Below are 21,661 nucleotides of genomic sequence, written 5' to 3' on the forward strand. Positions count from 1 at the left end.
TTGCATAGAAGCCAGGCTTCTACGCGCGACACGCGTAGATTTACCACTGTGACTACCGGTATGGCGGCAGTTTTACTATGCACTGTACATAGCGCATGCACTCTTGACCTACCCGATCCGCGCTTGCATAGAAGCCAGGCTTCTACGCACGACAGGCTTATATGCATTGACCCGTTTGATTTTCAGGCTTCTATCCGCGATGTGCTTGTATGCAAACCCGGCTTTTATCCGCGACTTTACGGTACTCTCATGTAGACAGTAAACGCCTCGAGCCATGACGCTACATCGTGGATATGGCGGCGATGGGCATGAGTCGGCTTCTGTACAAGTTGGACAGAGCGGTTGGCCCCCACCGCTAGCTAGAACACATTGGGCTCCACACCCAGCTGGTCCGGGAGGAGGTCGTCGAAATCAATAAACTCGCCGCGTTCAATTCGCCCGCGGAGGTTATCAGGTACAGAGAGCGACGGACGAGTAGCCGGCGGATGGCCCAATGCATGAACGGAGCTGGAGTTGACAGGCGGCACGACGACTGCAGCAGATTCCACCTGCTCTACTTGCTCCATCAGGGGCTGGAGGACCTGGCCGACGGCCTGAGAAACAGCTGAAGCAAGTACATCAGGGGCCACACTCAAGGCGGCGGGGAAGAAACTAACGGCACAACGTCGGAGACAACAGAGGCCGTGGAGGAAGATAATGGAGTCCCGGTTGGTTGACGATGAACAGGATTTGGCCTCGCACGTGCATTACTGCCTGCAGCCGAAGTTTGAGTTGCCGCCCGGGATCAAGGGACACATTCAAGGCGGCGGCAGAAGAAACTGACGGCGCAACGTCGGAGACAACAGACTCCGAGTGGGGAGGTATTGGAGTTCTGGGCGGTTGAAGACGAACAGGCTTTCGCCGCACACGCACATTACGTCCTGCATCCGAAGGTTGAGCTGCCACTCTGGCCGATGGCGTCTTTTGTCTGGTCGAGAAACGAGCCATCATGAGAATATACCGGTAATACTCAACTACTCAAACTATAATCTCTGGCCCCTGAAGACACGTAGTCTGACGGGACTGAGCTGAGAGAGAACAAGGAAAGCGAATACTAAGGACGGCAGGACGGCAGCGAATCGGCAGAACTAGGACTGACACTCTGAAGCAGGACGGAGGAAAACTCAAATCAGAATTTGAAAGCTGGCTGCAGGCAAGGAAACTGGAAAGACAGCAAGCTTTGTTGTGCGCACAGAAAATTTGCGCATGCGCAGAGCGTGGGCATGTGATGTCTATGATACACAGCAGTATGTAGAGAGGGCAAGATCGTGCAAACACGTAATGAGGGTCATGCAACCCGTTATAAAGGCCAACAGCGAAGCAATGGTACGTGACTGAAAGCTGTGTGGACCCTTGCTAGCGCCAGACATTACTGAAGTGACGTCTTTTGCATAGCTATGGGAATGATAAATGAACATGGTGTGCATGATTCTTTGATTTTCTTTGATTCCACGATGGTGAGACGCCATTAAGGAAGATTGATAATTGTGATAGAACAGATATTAAACAGCTAGGCGGAAATTAACCCAGAGAGGCAATGAACACTCGAAGATATAAAGATTGCGGGGACAATAGCAGGGATGATCGAGATAGTAAAATACGAACTCAAGACTTCAGAAACCAAGCAGCACCGCCAGGTAGATTTTCGTCTTTTGGATAGCCCAGTTGGCATCAGGCCGGTCTGGTGGTACCGGTAGGGTCTTAGCAGTGGTTGTAGTAGTTCAGTGTAATAGGTAGCAGTAGCGGTGTGGTGCCCGTAGTCGTAGTCCTTCTTTTTTTGACATGGGCGAACTGACAGGCGAGCCGACAAAACTGCTCTGCTCTCTGCCTGGTATTGGGCAAAATGTGGCCAGCTTGTTGCAGACTTTGACAACTTTTGTCAGCGAGTCGAGAGACCGGGAAAGGTGTCTCCTACGACGCTTAGATGAGCTCTCTGCACAAATCGTGGAGTTGAAGGCGGAGGTTCGTGTCTCCCTTGAAAAGAAGTCCGCCATTACAGCCATGGATTCCTCCTCGGAGCTGCCCGGCAGTACCCATACTCTCAACAGCCAGCGTACACGCCGTACCTGTACCAAAGGCAACCATGCAAGCAAGCAGCAGCAGGATCTACAGGATCAGGAAACAACTGGAGCGCACATGGAGGCCGTATCCCGTAGTGGCACTTTCGAAAAAGTGATCGAGGACAGTGGGCCCTGAGGCACGGAGTGCTCGGACACAGATGACTTTCAGCAGCATGGAGGACGTTGATCCGGACACATGCCAGCCAAGCCTGTGCCCAACGAAACCCCTACATTGGACTTGGAGGCCATCCAGGATTCTTGGCAGTTGGTGGCTCAGGAGCCTCACCGCAAGAAGCGTGCAGTAGTCTTTATTGGCAATCTCAGTGCCTAGTGCAATGACCAACGGCTAAGCGAGATCATCACAACACGCTCCACCGCAGTACACCAGTCAGTTGCAGTTCATGGTTGCAGTGTCCGTGGAAACAAGAAGGGAATGATGACAGGAAGAGTAACTGTTGATGCTGATGCCCTCCCCACAGTCACCTCTGTAGACTTTTGGCCTAGACCACTGTATGCGAGGGAGTGGACATACCATGAAAAACGTCATGGGCCAGTGCCAGGAAAAGGAAATGGACAGTCTAGCTGTGCTGTCGAAGAAGTCAGGCCAGGACTCAGGTAATCACAGCTCCGACCTGACACCATTGCCTCCCAGCCGCAAGCGGCGGCATGGGGATTCACCTGACTCCGGCAGCCCACTGCTCAAGAAACTGGTTGAAGACCAGCAGCAGCAAGAGTCTGCCGAGCAACAACTGTTTATTTTTTATTTTTTTATTTTTACAAAAATACACAACTCACCGGCAGGCACATGGGGCTAGCATGGGGTGAGATAGTGCTGGTGGGGCTTGCCATGCTCAACTGACCAGAGGTCTCGGCATCTTCACATGGCAGGTGCACCAAATTCGGGAGGGAAGCATAAGCATGAGGGGAAAAAAGCAAGGGAGAAAATGGAAGATTTAGAACGAAGGAGAGGATCTAATTTTGGAACACAGCAGAAAATAGCAAATAATCAAACAGATAATAGGAGTGAAAGGAGAGTGTCAAATGAAGGGTGCAATAGGGTAGCAGTGGAATTTGGCTACTCAGGATTGGAGACAATTAGGCTTGGGGTGAGAGAAGCAGGAGCATAATCCCGGAGGAGGCTAGAGGCGGTCGGTTTCCCAGTCCCAGTCAGACTGCTTCAGGTGGTCATAGACCTTCTTCTTGAAGGTCTGCATCGACTTCTGGGAGGGGCGAGCACTGAGGATAGAGGCTGGGAGGAAATTCCAGGTGTCAATCATACAGTGGGGGAAGGACCAAAGGACATTGTTCCGAGACTGAGGTGGGATAGTCTTGGTCAGCTGGAACGGATGGTGGCTCGCAATTGTGAATGCAGACAGCCAGCAATCATGAAGCTCCTCCTGACCAATGCAGGCGGGCTGCTGTCCAAGTTTGGCGAGTTCCAGCACACCATGTTGCTCTCAGGTGCGGATGTTTCCATAGTGACTGAGACGAAACCAACAGTGGATAAATGCTCTCACAGTGCATTTATGATTTTTTTCTTTTTACTAGCAAACACAGCCCTACTGACAATAAGGGGAAGAGGACAACTGAAATGACACTGGACAACAAGACAAAGGGGAGTAGGGGCGATTTTGTAGTTGGCTAGGCTCATCCGACCGGAGGTCTCGGAATCATAGCCTACGACCAGGTATCGATAGGGATCCCGGGATACTGTGGCCCGATTCGCCGAGACCGAACAGAGCACGGAGGTGGCCTAGGAGTCTGGATCAAAGCCGGCATCACGTACCAGCATCTGGATCAGTACTAGGCAGCATGGTAAGCACATGATTCTGGCTGGAGATTTTCATGTTCACAGCATGTCCTGGCTTGGCAGCTCTCGAACGACAATCGCAGGAGAGTTCTTGGAAGAAATCAGTGCAGCACACTGTCTTGTCCTGCACCTGACCCAGCCAACCTGTGGGCCAAACACATTGGATCTCGTCTCGTCCGACTCTCCTGGCCCTGTCCACACAGCAGTATCATCTCCCATCGGTCGCTCTGACCACTGTTTAGTATTGTCCAACTTTCAGGAAATCACTCCTGTACTGGAGCGGCCAACAAGCAGGAAAGTATGGCGTTATGGCCAAGCAGACTGGGGCAGACTGAGGGCACATTTCCGCAGCTTTGACTGGGCTTCTGTTGTCGGCGATGACCCCGAACTTGCATGTGAACAACTCACAACTGGAATTCTGGATGCAATGGACACGTTTATACCATCTAAGACCCTGAGAGTACGAACGACAGACCCTTGTTGGTGGACACCTGAGTGTAGCATTGTAGTTCAAGCAAAGACTCGTGCAAGGAAACGGTGGCGTCAGCACCCTGATGACGGAGGTTGGCGAGCTTCGTTTATCGACCTAGTGGCCCGTACAGCTGCTATTTTGCTGCGCGCCCAATCATCCACTGATGCTCGTGTCAAAGCTAATTTCAGCTCAGGCTCACTTAACGACAAGCAATGGTGGTCCAACATGAAGAGAGCTGTTGGGATGAAACGTGCCTCTGGAATACCTGTTCTGAAGGACACCGACGGCACAGAGTATCCAACTCGCCAAACCGAGGCCGATTGCCTCGCCAGGTACTACTCCCAGAAGTGTAGCCTTGCAGATGCTGACATCTCTCCAAACGATCTGCCAGAAATGCAGCATTTGGACCACCATGGTCTTCACCGCATCCATTTCCGGCTTTCTGATGTACGCCGCCGTCTAGCCAAGCTGAATACATGGAAGGCAAAAGGACCTGACAATATTCCAGCAAGAGTTCTAGCTCAGTGTTCCAGTGAGCTTGCAGAACCAGTCACCCAACTGTTCTCACTCTGCTTTCGCCACGATGTTCAGCATGCCAAATGGAAGCTGGCCCATGTGGTTCCAGTCTTCAAGAAGATCCCCCGCTCGGATCCCAAGAACTACCGGCCAGTCTCACTATTATCCATCCTGTCAAAAGTAATGGAGAGGATAGTAAACAAGCAGCTCGTGAATTGTGTAGAGCATTTTAATATTTTGCCCGACAGTCAATATGGTTTTCGGCAAGGAAGAGGCACGTGCGACATCCTCACTGCTTTGCACACTGAGTGGATCAAGACTGCCAGCGATGGAAGGTACGCTCACATGGTGGCGGTGGACATAGCAGGAGCATTTGATCGAGTATCACACTCTGGACTGATTTTCAAAGCCAAGAACGTTGGCATTGGTAGCTGCCTGCTGCACTGGCTGCATGATTACCTCCTGAACCTCAAACTATCAGTCCTGGTCCAAGGTAAATCTTACTCCCCGGCGCCCGTAACAGCAGGTGTGCCCCAAGGCAGTATCCTTGGCCCGACACTTTTCCTCTTGTATGTGTCTGACCTGGATCAGTGCCTGTCTCCCGAGACACGACTAAGTTCATTTGCAGACAACACAACCCTCTACAGCCTCATCGGCACGCAGAACAATATGAATAACATGACTGCCGCCTTGCATTCCAGCCTCAAGCGAGTTGAAGAGTGGGGAGAACGCTGGCACATCAGATTCGAGCCCTCTAAATCGCAACAGCTGCTGATGACTACGAAAGCCACACACCCTGCTGTCCCTGACATCAAGTTTGGAGGTATCGCGGTTCCGGAAGCCAACACCATCAAGCTTCTTGGAGTGACATTTGATGCCAAGCTGTCATTCCGGGATCACTTGCACTCGATTGCGACACGTGGCTGCCAGAGACTGGGTGTTCTCCGTCGGGCTTGCCGTGTGTTAGATTAACATGGCCGGCTTTGTGCGGACAAAGGATTTGTGCGACCCATCCTTGAGTATGCTCCCCTTGTGTGGATGGGAGCTGCATCCAGCCACCTCGCCCGACTCGACCGTGTGCAGAAACGTGCAATGGCCGTCATTGGCCCTGGTGCCCTTCTCCAAAGCCTGTGCCACCGCCGGATTGTATCTGGGCTGGTATACCTGTACAAGCTCCAGTGCATTCCAGGCCCACCCCAGCTCACCGCCATGATCCCCCTCCAGCCAACCATGTAGAAGCTCGGCGCACCCAGAGTCAACCCCCTCCTGGCCAGCAGCACCATGTGCAGCTGCAGCAAGTCCTGGACAGGAGAGCACCTGCCTATGCTTCTCGCTCCTTCCCGTTTTCTGTCATCTCAGTATGGAACAGCTTGCCAAGCGAAATTGTAAGGGCTCCACTCAGCTTGAAGCGGCTCCACACGTTCAAAGAAGATGTCCATAAGCACCTCACACACCAACACTGGCTGATGGCTACCGACTTCTACGGATGAACTCTTGATTGTGGCACGGGTCATGTTCCTTGGTTCGGCTATGCTGATGATATTGGGCTTCATTTACCATTTATTTTTAGTTTGTTTGTTATGTTCTCGCTCCACATATACTGGCATACACAGAGACATAGACAGCAATAGCGACAACACACAAAGTGAAGGGTAGTTGGCCGCAGCCAGATGTGAACCGGATAACGAGTGAGGTATGGAAGCAAGCAAGGACTGAGAACAGAGTGTCTCAGAAAGAATAGTCGTGCCAGTGGATAGCAGAAATAGGCCATGATGCAGAACCACTTGGGACCGTCAGATTAATTTTCCTGGACCGAGCCAGCCGGGAAAAAACCCTCGCGCCGACGGACGCATTTGCGAGGGAAAAAACCGGGTGTATATCCCCAATGGCGATTAGGCATCATGTAGGCATGGCAAGCACATCACGGCAAACAGTGATAAAAAGCATTGATAATATGCACAGAAATAAAGGGTGGGAGGGCAGGGACACTGGTGAGACTCAAAACTGACTGAAGAAGTCAGGAAAAGAAGCGACAACAAAGAACACACCAGATGCCATATTTGCAACTGAAAAATATTTCGCGAGAAATCATTTCTCGCCTATCTCGCTGCGCTCGGCCGGCGAGAAATACAACATCTCTTGGTTTTCCACCCGGTTTAGTTATAATTTAAATTATTATTTGGTGCAGCTTTAGCGCTATGCGTTGTATGATTTCCCTTTTTCTTAATGTCGTGTATAGCGCTTTTGGGTGTCATTATTTCCTCTCATTATTTCGCACCAAGTTATCATTTTGCAGTATTCTCTAGCTTCTGTTTTTTTTGCAGTTGTTCTTGTGCAACCCCCCCCCCCCCATTTTTTGATGCCTAGTTGCAACGCTGACGCCGAGACCTCTGGTCGGTTGAGTTGCTCCCAGCACATCAGCACTTCGTCCCTACATCCCCTATGTTTGTCCTTTTCCTCATTTCTTTTTGTTCTCCACCTGTTTTCCAGTAGGGCTGTGTCAATAGTAAAAAGAAAAAGAAAAAAAGGTACTGCTCAAAAGAAGGCTGGATGCTTTGTGTCGGAAAGAATTTCGCCGAGGTTGGGCTCTAACGTCGATAGGGAGTGAGTTGCAAAGGGTGAGGGCACTGTTGATTGGGGAATCTCGGCGCCTGTTTGTGTGTGCATAGCCAAAGCCAGCCAGCTGCTTCACTGACGCGGTGGAACTCATTTTGCAGCAACACAACTGCAGCCGTGACGTTGGAGTGCATTCAGAAAAACATAATATTTGGCCGCCTATGTAGTTGCCGCCTCAACACCCAGCTCAGGCCCCGAGTTTGACACGCTCTCGTCGAGACACGTTCCCAACATGATGGGAGGTGAGAATATCAGTTTTTCTACCGGTGTGCATAGGAGAGTGTACAGCAGCTGCATGCTGCAGGTCTTCAGATAGATGTCCCAGAGTGATTTTAAACGTATCGTCACTTTAAAAAAAAAAAAGACAAGTATTTTCGCTCACAACGCAACTGTTCAGTACATGGGGTAGTGGTCTACCAGAGCAATCACACTCATGATAACTTCAACTACCACGAGGAAAAAAACAAAGACCACGATGGCAGGTTCAACGGAGTTGCGCGGAACAAGAGCAAACGCACGAAAATATTTGCGAGTGAAAAATACGTTTTTTGCACTCTTTCGCTACGCTGAGCCGTGAAAAAACAAAACGTTCTTCCCTTGCTTCAGAAGAAAGGTGTTGCATGACAAAAATGAAGTTCACCATCTAGGCTAACGCCCCCTCCTTTGCATTGGCTTCTGCCATTGGACGGTGAAATAAAATAAATAAAGGAACCTCGACCAGCAATCTCAAAGCTACAAGCTACACCGATACACCAATGACAGTTCCCCTGGAAACCCCTTCACAAATTTGGGATTGTAGTACGCACTTGGTGACCCGGCAATACATGTTATATATACAGACCAAGGTTGCTAAGACAGGTGCATTGTACCGGGACACAACACGCTCAGAATGACTGCATGCACGGAAGTGCTTACCTCCCCGGCGGTCCCCGAAAATGTCTCAGTGCATGCACCAGCCTTTAGTGAGGATGATCTAGGCTTGAACAAGCCATACACCCGTGTTGAGTCGCCAGGCTCGCGCACCTGGCAGAAGATCCCTCTAATTGTCGTCGCTGGGTTAGATGAAATGGTCACTGCAAGACAGAGCGGCACACCAGTAAAGATAATTCCAAGTATCGTCAAATTAATTTGTCATGTAACCAATGGACATACCACTAGTCAATCAGAAAGACATGTCACATAGATTTTTGATTGATTGATTTTTTTTCACGGATCCTCCAGAGGCAAATAGATGCCTATCGAAGGGAGTCTCCTAAGTAAGTAAATTAAAAAGTAAATTATCGTGTCCGTTCCCGAAGGGAACTCAGTATGTATGGAAAATGAGAAAGTATGTTCCTAAGGGAGAAGAGGTAGAAGATACATTAGTACAAAAGAAGTAAATTCACTACTTCGGGTAGTACATTGCATGCTAATCATAATGAGAATTAGAAAAGCAGCATTGCGGACTACTATAACTGACATATACACAAACTATTGAAACTATCATAGATGTGGTTAGCCTAGACACAAAAGTCAGGAATACCTTTCAAAGAAAACATAGATTGCGAATGATACCGACGAACAGCAATACTAAATTTCGCTGTTGTAGAGAGTGAACGAATATCTTCAGGAAGTTTATTCCAGGCAACACTCAAAGAAAAAAGGGTTGATTTACGAAAGTAGGTGCCAGCATTAGGAAGACTTATGGATGAAGGGTGACGGCTGCTTTGGGAAGAGGGTAGCTGGAAGTGAGACAACAATGAGGGATATTGGGAGAACACATGGTGGAAATAGACAAGGCCAAGAATCTGCCGTCGCCATGCTAAAGATTCCCAAGAGGACAAAACATTGAGGTCTTCTTTGGAAGTCGTCCAGTCAGGCCGACGCTTGAGTTTACTATTTAAGTATGCTCTAGCAGCAGTAGCCTGCAGTTTATCAAGGGTTGTGGACATGGTGGCTGAAACGGAAAACATCCAAACGGGAACAGCATATTCAAGGAGGGGACGAACATAACATTTATACAAATGATTCACAGCAGGAAAAGGAAGGAAGTTGGACATGTGGTTTAAAAGAAAAACCCGACCTCGAAATTTGCTTGTAATGTGTTGAATATGGGGGGACAGATTGAGTGAAGGAGTGAGGATGATGCCCAGATGGCGGTGGGAAGAGGGCTGGGTCAGTAACGTACCGGCCATGGTGACGGTCCTGGGATCAGGTGGGTTTGATTTAGGTTTGCAAAAGGGAACATGGACACATTTGTTAGCATTGAAAACTGCTTCAGCTTTATGGGACCAGTTCACACATCTATCAAGGTCTAGTTGCAGAGAGGCAGTGTGCGCGGCGGGTACGACAGTAGGCGGAGAAACGCAGCCCATGTTGGAATCATCCGCAAATAGGGTCAGATCGCTGGATTGGGGAATGCTGGGAAGGGAGTTGATAGAAAGGTTGAACAATAGAGGGCCTAGGTGGGAGCCTTGTGGCACACCAGCGGTGAGCGACATATGGGTTGATAATTCAGTGCCGACCCGCACAGACATCGATCGGCCTTCCAGGAAGTCCATCAGCCACGCGAATGAGTCAGGTGCACACCAACCGGACAGACATGAGGCTAGGAGGCGATGGCTGGTACGATCAAATGCCTTCGAGAAATCGAGAAAGACGGCATCACACTGGGCCCGGTTATCAAATGCAGAGCTGACAGTTGATGTGACATACACAAGTTGGTCAACCGTGCTTCGGTGGTGGCGAAACGCGAACTGTTTCGGCGACAGTAGTTTGTGTTTCGCTACAAACGCGTACACCTGGCGGCTGATTAACGCTTCGTAGCATTTTGCCACACCATTCAGCAGAGATATCGACCGGTAGTTAGCAGGGTCATTGCGACTTCCCTTACCCTTGTAAATTGGGGTAACGATTGCAACTTTCCACTCAAGGGGTTGGGATCGGTAAGTGGTGCAGCGGTTAAAGAGAGCAGTGAGGGATTGGGCGAGCACTTCTGCTGTCTCTCGTAGGATCCTGTTAGGAAGACTGCCAGCTGTAGACTTTCGCACACTTAGGGTCGACAGTGCCTTGAACACTTCTACGATAGACAGAGGGCGGATGGCAAATGTTTCCGACGAAGAAGGCATGGCGAGATCACGATAATCTGCATCCGACGACGGCGTAGCTTGACTATTCTTGGCGAACTGTTTACAGAAGATGTTCGCTTTCTCAGGGCCGGTAACCGCTAAGGTATCGACTCCTTGGATATCAGGTATAGGGGTGTGAGGACAATTGATGTAGCACATTTTCTTGACTCTCTTCCACCAGTCATAAGATCCTCGATCTGCATGAAGGCCTTCTGACATCTGGTCGTAGAAGTGACGTTTAGCTTTACGGATGGCAGCGACGAGGCAGTTCCTTGAAATGCGATAAGCAGCCCAGCACTCAGGGGTATTGACGCGTTTTGCTGCAGCAAATAGTCGATCTCGACGTTGATGGAGGCGATGGTGCACAGAGGTGAACCAAGGCTTTCCATAACGATTTGTTCGCTTTCTAACCTTCGGAACAAAAGATGATATGGCTGTGTCAACTAGTGTTCGCCAGGAGACCCATGCTTCATCTGTACTACTGGCTTCTTGTACAGCAGCGAGAAGAGGGAGGCTCCAAAGGTGGTTATTAAGTGCGGGCCAGTCTGTGGCTGCATAGTTGTTCACGAGCAAATCAGAGTGCACTGGTTGCTGGGAACGAGTCTGTATTGCGAGATCAAATACCACAGGACAGTGATCAGAGACAGGGGGAAGTGTGGTGAGGTTGTGGATGAGGAATGGTTGGTTACAGAGAACAAGGTCCAGGAGAGAAGAGCTCTGACCTGCGGCGGAGAAACGTGTTGGGCGGTCGCGTACAAGTTGTGTAAAACCAGTATCATCCAGCAGTTCGACAAGGCATCTTCCAGCAGCAGTGTTCGGATCCTGCCTATACCATTCGTTGTGCCGAGCATTTAAGTCACCGAGGATGATACTGGAAGCCGTAGTGTCCGTAATGGAAGAGATGGACTCACGCAAGCCAGAGAGGAAGGTTGAATGATCCTGCCTTGGTGGCCGATAACAGCAGAAAATATAGAAATCTTTGTGGCCATTTTTAAGTTGAATGCATAGGATTTCAAGGTTGTTGTTGGCAGGCTCGAGGTCTGCTCGTCTGACGTAGGCGAGTCCTGGTCGGAGTAAGAAAGCAACACCACCGCCACGCAGAGCGACATGAGATGGGCGGTCTCTTCGCACTATGTTAAAAGCGGCAGTTGGCAATAATACAGAGTTAGGAATTTTCTGAGTTAGCCAGGTTTCGGTGATGCCTAATATGTCCATGTCTGAAGTACCAAATATGTTATTAATTTCATCGGCCTTTGGGTACTAGCTGCAAGCATTGGTTGTGGCTAGCCGCATATGATGGGGATGTTTGTTTGGTATGAAGGCTGAGGTATCGTATGGTGATGGGAGAGTGAAGGAAGGTGCATCTGGGTTCAGTTGCCCTGACACACGGTTAGATGATGGTGTCGATGTGGTCCTAGTGGGAAAAAAGATGGGTGCGTGTGGATTCAACATCACAGTTTATGATTGCTTGGGGAGGGGTGGGTTCTTGAACTTCCATTCTCGTGCTGTCACATGCTCGGGCCAGAAATCGTTTTCCAGAACATTTCTTTCGTAGAGGTACACTAAGCAGCTGTTGCTCTGCAGTTGCCAGTGGACAACATGGTCACTAACACAACAGAACAACCATCTGCATTGCGACACCGTGCTGAGAACATAGATGCACTGAGAACTCCACGCACACAACACACATACACACAACACACATACACACACACACACACACACACACATGTGCGCGCATGCACACACACACACACACACACACACTCACATTCACACACACATACATGTACACACGCACACGCGACGCATGCACGCACGCACACACACACACAAACACACGGATATACCAGCTCACCAATTTATCTCTCCCTGCACAACTTCAACATGCTATCTCCTGATGTCCATGAAATTACATAAAAACAAGTCCTTGTTTAATAGGTATTTTGCCAAATAAGACACGCACTGACTTGGCGGGGCAAGGCACGCGTACTGAATGCGTGACCCGTGCACGCGATACATGCAGTGCATTCCTCGAGCGCGAGCTCTTGTTCCAGAACCGCAACGATCAATCACCGGTTTTGGCGTGTCCTCGCCCACGTGGCCAGAAAAAAGTGACTCTCCTTGATCGAAAAAACTGACAGCGAAGGGTTGCTGTTTTATTCTCGCTTTTTCATCGCTGTCCGCTGTTTGTTTAGAAAGTGTCTCTTTGCATTTACTTCTCGTTGGGCCTTTGCAGTAAGTTTGATACATCATGTAACATGGCCGATGAAGCGGTCCATGAGCCAAGCCCTTCATCTCTTGCCGCGGTACGTTGCGATGAAGTCAACGTTGAAACTAGTTCTGTGACTGAAAATGAAGTTGAAGATTCTAATGTTCGGTTTGTGATGCCTCCGTACAACGAGTCGTTTGAAAAATGGACGGTGAACCAGTTGAAGACGTACCTGCGAGCTAGAGGAGCCCGAGTGTCCGGGAAACGAGATGAGTTGCTCGAACCGTAAGTACCTGGTCGGGATGCAGTCTTCAACTAACTTTTCGCAAAAGGAAAAGGAAATTTTATCGGTACATGTTTTTGCTTTCCAACTTCCTCCATCTGTTCAGGGCCAGGTTCTACCACAACGATCCAAAACTGCGCACTCCAGATACATCTGGCAGCAGGCGTCGGCAAGGAAAACGGAAAAGTGATGCCATTCAGAGCATTGTTGACGCTGAGCTCGTGGAAGCACATAGTGATGCAATAAGCACATCGTCCACGGTAGCAGCTATATCTCGTCCTAGTTTTCCTGAAACTGGGTGGGACACATCCATCTCTGCTTTGCCAAATGACCTATCGCTTGGTGTGATTTTTGATCACCTCCGATCCTGAGGTAAGCATGCTACCGTGAAAAGCCCTTCACCCGCGGATTCAACTTCTTCTTCTGGAGTTACATACATTCTTTGAGCTGTTGCAAGATTGCAATGTCTACTGAGACCCCGGCCAGATACTTCATCAAAGCCAAGTGTTGGGCGTCCCAGTCCAAGAAAGAAAGTTATGCACTTGAGTGTCTAGTTGAAGCAGCTGCTGCAACTTACCTGATGTCTATCGCTTATGCACACTGCTCTTGCACTGCTGGCTCGTGCCATCATCTCGTCGCACTGCTCCTAAGCATCGAGCACTTTGCGAAGAAGCAGCAGGATGTACCAGCAGAGCAGACTTGCACAGCTGAGAAGCAGGCTTGGGGTCCTCGGCCTCGTCAAGTTGTCGCACAGCCAGTTTCTTCACTCGTAATTGAAAAAAGCGGATCCGTCGAAGAATATGGATGACAATGAGAGTGTCCGGCAAGCATCCTCACTCTATGAGGCGAGAGGTCCTTCAACCAAAGAGATCAAGTGTGAGGAACTTGATCGCCTGCTGGATAAGATCACCGCAACTGGCCGCAAGTACCCCATTGCAACTTTGCTGTCACGTGGAGAGGAGGTGCACCAGTGTCAGTCCAAGGTGGGCGCTGTCCCATTTGGCTCAGTGCTGTGTTACCACCAGCTCGAGGGGGATAAAGTTGATGTGCCTCCAGCTAGAAAGCGGCAATTTGTGGCGGTAGCTGACCAACCGCAGCTGGCAGCGTCAAGCTCGCAAACAGCAAGTGATGATCGAAACGCCACCTCAGAATCACCTGCCAGCCAACACCCTACTGGCGCTGAGTGTTCTACCAGCCAGCACTTCTGTGATTTACCACTGCCAAAGTCTGCTAGGGAAGGTGATGAGTTTGCAAGACGGCTACTCCATAGCAAAACAATAGCCATAGAGCGGCGGCTCACTCGTAGTCAGGGCAGCAGTGAATTGTGGAAAAAAACTGAGGAGAATCACCCTGACTTCTTCATGCTTCCATCTTGTAACTCACCGGAAGGAGGTGACAGATGCATCCGTGACGAGCCTCTTTCAGGACAAGGATTCGTCCCGAGTTGGAGCCGTTTCTCATGGAAGGGCCTGTGAGGATTTGGCCAGAAGGGATTATTTGGCAAGCACGCAAACAATGTGCAACGCAGACTACGAGGTGCGGCAATGTGGTCTGGTCATCCACCCTGTTTACCAGTACATTGGCGCTAGTCCTGACGGCCAAGTCTATGATGGGTCTTGTCCAGCTGATCCAAATGGTTTGCTGGAGATAAGTGTCCGCACACAGCTTATGGCGATGACTTAACCCCTGTTGAGGCCTGTTCATTGCCAGACTTCTGCCGTGAGCTTGTCAATGGTCAACCCCGGCTTTGTGTTAGTCACGCGTACTACTACCAAGTTCAAGGCCAACTTGGTGTGTCTGGCTTATCTTGGTGTGACTTTGTCATCTGGACTGGGCCTCGTCGACTTTCCGTGGAACGCATCTTGTTCGACGATGAATTTTGGAAGAAGGATCTACTTCCACGCCTGCTACAGTTCTGCTCATCCCATCTGAAAAAGGCCACCGAAATCTCTGCCGGCCAGGTTTTCCAGGATGGTTGAGAACATTACCTGGCAGCCGTTTGTGCACTTGAATCAGTATTATTACATTTCATTCTTTTCTTCCCAGTTACAGATTGTAATCTTGTAATGGGTTGAAATCGTAAAATACAGATCAAATGCAATAGCATGTAATTAGGCCTCAAACTGAAAGGGACCTGCAAGATAAAATTCAAATCATTTCAACTTCATGCGTATGGTTGTACAATGCATGTATAATATATTCGCCGTTGTAGGTCTGTTGTGACCATATTAACAATCCGGGCAAGACTAACATTTTTCATTGAACTTATGTAAATATTGCAATTCAAATTATATCGTTGTATCAACTTTTGTACAGAGTAAGTCATTCTCTGCTCAGTAATATGATTGTGCATGACTGTTCAGGCATGACAAAATTCGTGGTGCTGAGGATTAATTAGCCATGCAATGCTAGCAACAGTTGGCATGGATAACTTAATTTGCATCAGCAAGTAAAGGAGCCTGGAATAATGTGAGAAGGCAACTAACTGTCCATATCTGATTGATGATGGGGAAAAGAGTTGTTGGAACACTCTTGGGAAAGATGTTGAACTCCTTGATCCGCTCCATCAGACGCTCAACATGAATTTGTAACTTGGCGATTTGTTGCGTTTTCTGAACGTCTTCTAGGGCCATCTGGTGTCCTGATCGCTGGAACGGGGGAATGTTCAACTTGACGCCACACGGCACTAAGAGATCCTGGATGTCGGATTCTTTGTCTGCCATAATCGATGTCCCATAGCCGGCTGCTGGGAGAAGATCTAGGAAATGGCTTCTGATCGTTAGCTCGCGGTCACTGATAGATCCAGTGACCAACTCGGAGATGAACGCCACAGGACCACCTGGGGTCATACCGATGAGGCACTTCAAGGTGGTATGTGTCTTGTACGAGCTGTACAGTTGAAACTGTGCAGGCAGACTGGACGCAACTTCGCATTTTAGCTCTGTGGCATCAATGATCAAGTATGTTGTCGGATACAGGTCCTTGAACACATCTGGCAATCGTTCTGACACTTGGGAAGGACGCGGCCAGATTGGAATCATTCCCAGTCGCAGGTGCATGTAGTTGACCATTGTTGTGATGATACGACTCACAGTCCCAGTATCTATCAAGTACAGATCAGCCAGCATTCGGATGTCTGTGCCGCGGCGAAGACGAACCATGGTAAGGAAAAACTTCTCTCTCCAAGCCAACTTGCTCTTCCGTCCAGCACCGGGTTTCCTTTTCCGGGAGTCGGCATCCAAGGGTTTGCTGCGAAAGGAAATGACGCTCTTATCATCCAGGTGAAGAAATTGTTCACATGCATCAAATGCAGCATGTGAAGGAAACCCAGTGTAGTACTGCATGTCGGAGTCAGAGTCTTCAAACCGAGCTAGAGAAAATAACTTCACGCTGAAGTCGACTTGGATATCGTCGATAGCAGCCAGTGCTTCTTCAAGTTCTTCTTTCTGCTTGGCATTTTCCTTTGTAGTGGCTTTCAGCTTCGCAGCATCTGACTTGGGCTCTTTTGCTACCTTAGGAGGAGGAGAAGCACCACGTTCTCGAGACGTTCTCTTCGTGGGTTTCTTCCATGCAAATACGCTTGGAACAGCAGTAGATTTCAGCCTTGCGCCCGACTTCTTTGTCCCTTGGACATACCGTAATTCCGCGCATATAAGCCCATGCGAAATAATGCAGTCTGGGGATAAAATATCCAGTAAAACGAGTTCGTTTTTTTTAGCCCATGGGCCAATATTCGAATTTTGAAGGTTCACGAAAAAATACAAGTCCGTGTTCATAGTAGGTCTACCATACTCTACTGGTAAACTGCACTGACCTGCTGTACCATACTCTACTGGTAAACTGCACTGACCTGCTGTACCATGGTAGGAAGAGTTCGTTTTGTGAAAAAATCTACTTGACACATGAGTTGCATTTGTGTCTGTTTATTAGCCCATGGGCTTATGAACGGAGGTGGGCGTACATGTATATCCGGTTATAGGCCCGTGGGCTTATATGCGCGGAATCACGGTAGTCATCGTCCGTGAAGTGGTTAGAACACACCACTGTACTGTGGGGCATGATGGTAAACACACCATCCCTCTCATCTTGACGGATGGCGGTGGCAATCCAAGACTTCCTTGTGCCCAACTCGTCCCTGCTCACGCTTCTAGCTTCTCCAGTTTTCGTTTCTTTGCTACCAGGGAAGATGTGGAACAAAGTATTTTTGTCCGAACTTCGGTTGCTGTTGCTCTGCGGAACGCAGCAGTGATCGCCTTTTCCCATGACTAGAGAAGCTGGGAAGATGTCCTAGATAACAAAACTGAACACTTTACAAGAACTAGGGCAGAGAATCTCCAGCGGCTGTTCTTTTATCTTCTAAAATGTCGAGCGCGATCGCTTGAAGAAGTTAGTTTCTGAAAGTAAAGGCATGAACAAAAATAGAAAGAAAAGTCACATTTAGACGTGGGCGAGTACACTCCAAAACCGGTGATTGATCGTTGCGGTTCTGCAACAAGAGCTCGCGCTTGAGGAATACACTGCTTGTATCGCGTGCACGGGTCACGCATTCAGTACGCGTGCCATGCCCCGCCAAGTCAGTGCGTGTCTTATTTGGTAAAATACCTATACACAGGCACCCAGTCTCATTCTTTCATCTATTTGCTCTTGCAGAAAGCCAAATTTGTTTGAAAAGCTAGGCAAACGACCTTACTCCCCTTGCCTTTTGCTCATCTTATGTCCTTTTTTACTAGATTGATTTGATTTATTGAATCATCCTTATTGGCCATGGGGTATCGTGGAACTGAATAAATAAATAAATAAATAAAAGACATGTGATGTGCTGTAGTGTTCTGCAAGTTGTTATATATCTACTACACAGTTCGCTATCATAGCAATAATAATACGGAGCATCAGCAAATCGAATTTTCGATTTGATTATTCGAATGGCAAAAAGAAAATCAGAGAGAAAATTCGAATGAAAAAGAGGTTCAGCATATAGCGCAGTCCAGTATTTTCGAATCGAGTTTTTTTTAGCTTGAGCAGTTGAGGACTGGGATTTTGAGATGTGCAATGAACGGAGTTGCTGTTGTTTCTCATTGCCTTTCTTTGGGGATGACGCGAAGCGGCGGATGCTTCATCCGATTCAGGCTATTGGCGATAGGATCCGCTCTCTTGGAGACCCCTTGAAAAGGCGGATCTCGGCCGAGCTCCTCCGCTATCCCTTGCATATCAGGAGACCCGCGGACGAATAGGTGAGGGTGGGCCCTACACTGCCTCAGCAGAATGAGATCCATGGTAAGGTCGACCCTCAAATATTTGGCACACTTTGAGTTGCCCTCTCCCTGCGGGGAACTCACCATAGACGCAGATGCCGAGACAACGCCAGCAGGGCTACTGCAGTACTGGGAGCAGGAGGCATACCGGGGCTGGTAGTTGGTGACAAAGCCATGATTCCAGGACACTTGAAATGAAACAAAATGCACACTTGATAAAACTTTTCACAGTTCGAGAGAGAGGAAAGCGTCAAGATTGACAAGAAGTCCGGACTAGTACTTCTTTAGTAAGAACTAGTACTAGTACAGTACTAGTAGCTACATGCGCAAGAATGAGTACTCGTAGTGCGCCGTGTACTAGAGCACGCGCGGAGCATTCGAAAAGTATTCGAAAAGTATTTTCTGTTTGCGGGCATTTTTCAGTCGAACAAAGCCCTAGTTTCGACTGATTGAGTGCTTTTCGTGACGATTCTCGAATTTCATTCGAATATTCGATTTGCTGATGCTCCGTAATAATACAGGTAGATTCCCTCTAATTCGGATATGGTGTAATTCGAACTTGTTCGTCGTACCGATCTTCTGCAAGTCACTTCAAGCCAAATTCGAATGCGTAATTCGAAGTACGAAATGTGCACCCGCTGGATAATTCGAACTCTGTCTTCGTACAGAAGAGCAGTTTACAGTACAGTGACTATATCCTTCGAGCGCTTACTTCGAAATGAGATGGAGTTGCTCCACTCATAATAATACTAATTCGAAGTTCATTTTTGTCTCATTCTGTACCCAAGAGTAACTCGAAAATCGATCCCTGGTCCGGTCCAGGATCAACAATAGCTTTGAAGAAACCCACCTTCTCTCGAAATTTGATTCAAGCCTGTGCAAAGCAAAGTGCAAAGGTTTGATTGAAGACGACTTCTTCCACATTGCTGGCTCCCTTCGTGGATCTCAGTGGCTTGTCATGCCGCGCCAGCTCATGCGCAGAGATGTTTGCGCCGGACTGAACAACCACACTGTTGACTGGAAGTCGTAAAAACTGTCTATGCACATGCACCACTTCCGTTCTTGAGAGCGATGTGCTGCTTTCCGACGGGCTTTCATGACGCAGAGAAGGCAGCGCTGCTCTTTTCCGTTGAACTTGTTTCAGCACAGCTGCAGTGACTGACAACTTCTTCACTAGAACTTCGTAGAAGATGAAGATAATGTCCAATGACTTTGTGTCTATCCAGTGTTTTGGTGAGATGAACTGATCCGTTGTACAGGACCGGTGGGACCACCTATGTTTTGTTGATGCAAATATAACGTGCAAAAATAATCAGCGTATAATTTCGAGCATTTTGATATACATGTACATGTACATGTTATGCACATAATCAGTACATGGGACTGATATTAGACGTTTCAGATAATTCGAAATTGGGGCCAGCAAATCGAGGTTCGAGTTAGAGGGAGTCTACCTGTTATAATAATAAATTGTGTTGTGCATGGTGGCATTTCACCTCACCTAGAATCTACCGTATTTTCCGGAGTATAAGCCGCACTCTTCCACAATGTAGTCATTTCGTTCGTCCTGGTCTCTGTCTCTTCGTCTCCCTAATAAATGTTCAAGTGTTCGACCTAACCTGTTCCCGTTGTCCGTAATGTCTAGAGAATATGTCGTCGTCCTGTTCGTACTCAACATTGGCGCCCGACTATTGCTCAACCCACGACCCTGAGTTTCGTCCCCGTCATCTCCAACATCGTCTCGTCGTCAGTAATCCTCGTCTCGTCTATGTCAACCTCGTCTCGTCCATGTCAACCTCGTCTCTTCTATGTCAATCCAGGGGCGTAGCCAGGATCATGGTCAAGGGGGGTGCCCATAATTTTCTTCCAATAACGTTCTTTTGAGGAATCTTGTACATGTATGCATATTGTATGCATGCTACAGTCCATTTCAAAACTATAGACGCGTAGGGTTTTTGAAATAATTATTTCAAATTTGGCTGGAACTTTTTGAGAATAGTTTTCGGAATATTGCTCAGGTCCGCTCCACAATTACTCTCATATGATATAGTTCCTAAACGATTGGATAACAGATGCCCAATTTGGAAAAATTTATGCACAAAGTGATCACAGATTTTATGTGGTATAGATGCTGGCATAACGGATTTTGCCTAGGTACGCGTCTATAGTTTTGAAATGGACTGTAGTGCGGTGTACACCTTGAATTATTGATGTATTATGAATGTCTCCAGCTTGCCATTCCAACAATCTACTTTCTTCGCGTCATTAAAATTGTTGCTTCCCAGAGCGATTTTTCGAATTTATTTTGTCCACTCGAGGGGCAAAGAAATCAGCTAGAAATTGAGGCAGAGCATTGTCGACGGACCAAGCTTTAGTTTGTGGCCTCCCGCTTCGCTGCACTTGCAGCTGAGGTCGACGTCTTCATCAGAGTTTGAGGCAGACCCTTCAGCACTCAACAATACCCTGAAGAAGACGCGCGTTCAAATTCAGGTCAAGAACCTTCGTTTTCAAGCGATCCATGCCTCCAGGTGGCAGGGGATGAAGGCAAGCTAGCATTTTTCAAGTACACTGTAACGACCTTCCAGCGGGGTAGGGTAAGCAGTTCCGCACCTTCTTTCCTTGGCAAGCGCTTCGCTGATTTTGTCGGTGTTTTCAGGCCTGCTACCTTCGCAGCAACATGCGCCACAAGTAGCGCATTTTAGGAATTTGAGACCACTTTGTTCATGGAGTAACTAATACTTGCACACTGACTGCAACGAAAAAGTGCAAGCACGTGTAGTACAATGCAGTACTCGCAGATCTACGTAGCATGCACCCAGTCTGGGCTGAGGGCAGTCGCGGTTGTTTGATCATACAATGCATGCCAAGCCAGACCCATGGTCGACATTTTTGAGGGGGGTGCTTTGGCACCCAAAGCACCCCCCCCCCCTGCCTACGCGCCTGAAATCTTGTCTTGTCCAAGTCATGCAGGTCAGCTATTTTCTCTATTTCTCTCTTTCTTTTTCATCCATCCTTCGTCGTCAAATTTATTTTCGGTTTATTTATTTTGTGATTTTGTTGTAGTGTGTGTGTGTGTGCGCGCGCGCGCGCGGCGGGTCTTCATTGATATCAGGGGTCCGATGGTGAGCCACGCTCTAATATTCGTATTGCGTAAGTGTAACTATGCTGGTTAGCCATGCCAGTCAGAATTCAGTGTTCCTTTTAACTCCTATTTTTGTGTGCCGATTTTGTGAAGGGGTGTTTGGCCCGCCTTTGGCAATGTTTGCGCTATAGCGCTAGTTTGAGTGATGCGTA

General features: G+C 48.4%; 1 protein-coding gene across 1 annotated transcript in view; it reads right to left on the reverse strand.

Moving 5' to 3' along the window:
* LOC135816131 (putative defense protein 3) overlaps positions 1–21,661 on the reverse strand; it is a 64,954-nt gene that overhangs the window by 26,838 nt on the left and 16,455 nt on the right. The window contains exon 3 of the mRNA XM_065329514.1: positions 8,429–8,586. Within this exon, the coding sequence (XP_065185586.1) occupies positions 8,429–8,586 (158 nt within the window). The remainder of the gene's footprint in view (positions 1–8,428; positions 8,587–21,661) is intronic.

This window comes from Sycon ciliatum, chromosome 1 (genome assembly GCF_964019385.1).
Source record: "Sycon ciliatum chromosome 1, ocSycCili1.1, whole genome shotgun sequence".
NCBI classification, from domain to species: domain Eukaryota; kingdom Metazoa; phylum Porifera; class Calcarea; order Leucosolenida; family Sycettidae; genus Sycon; species Sycon ciliatum.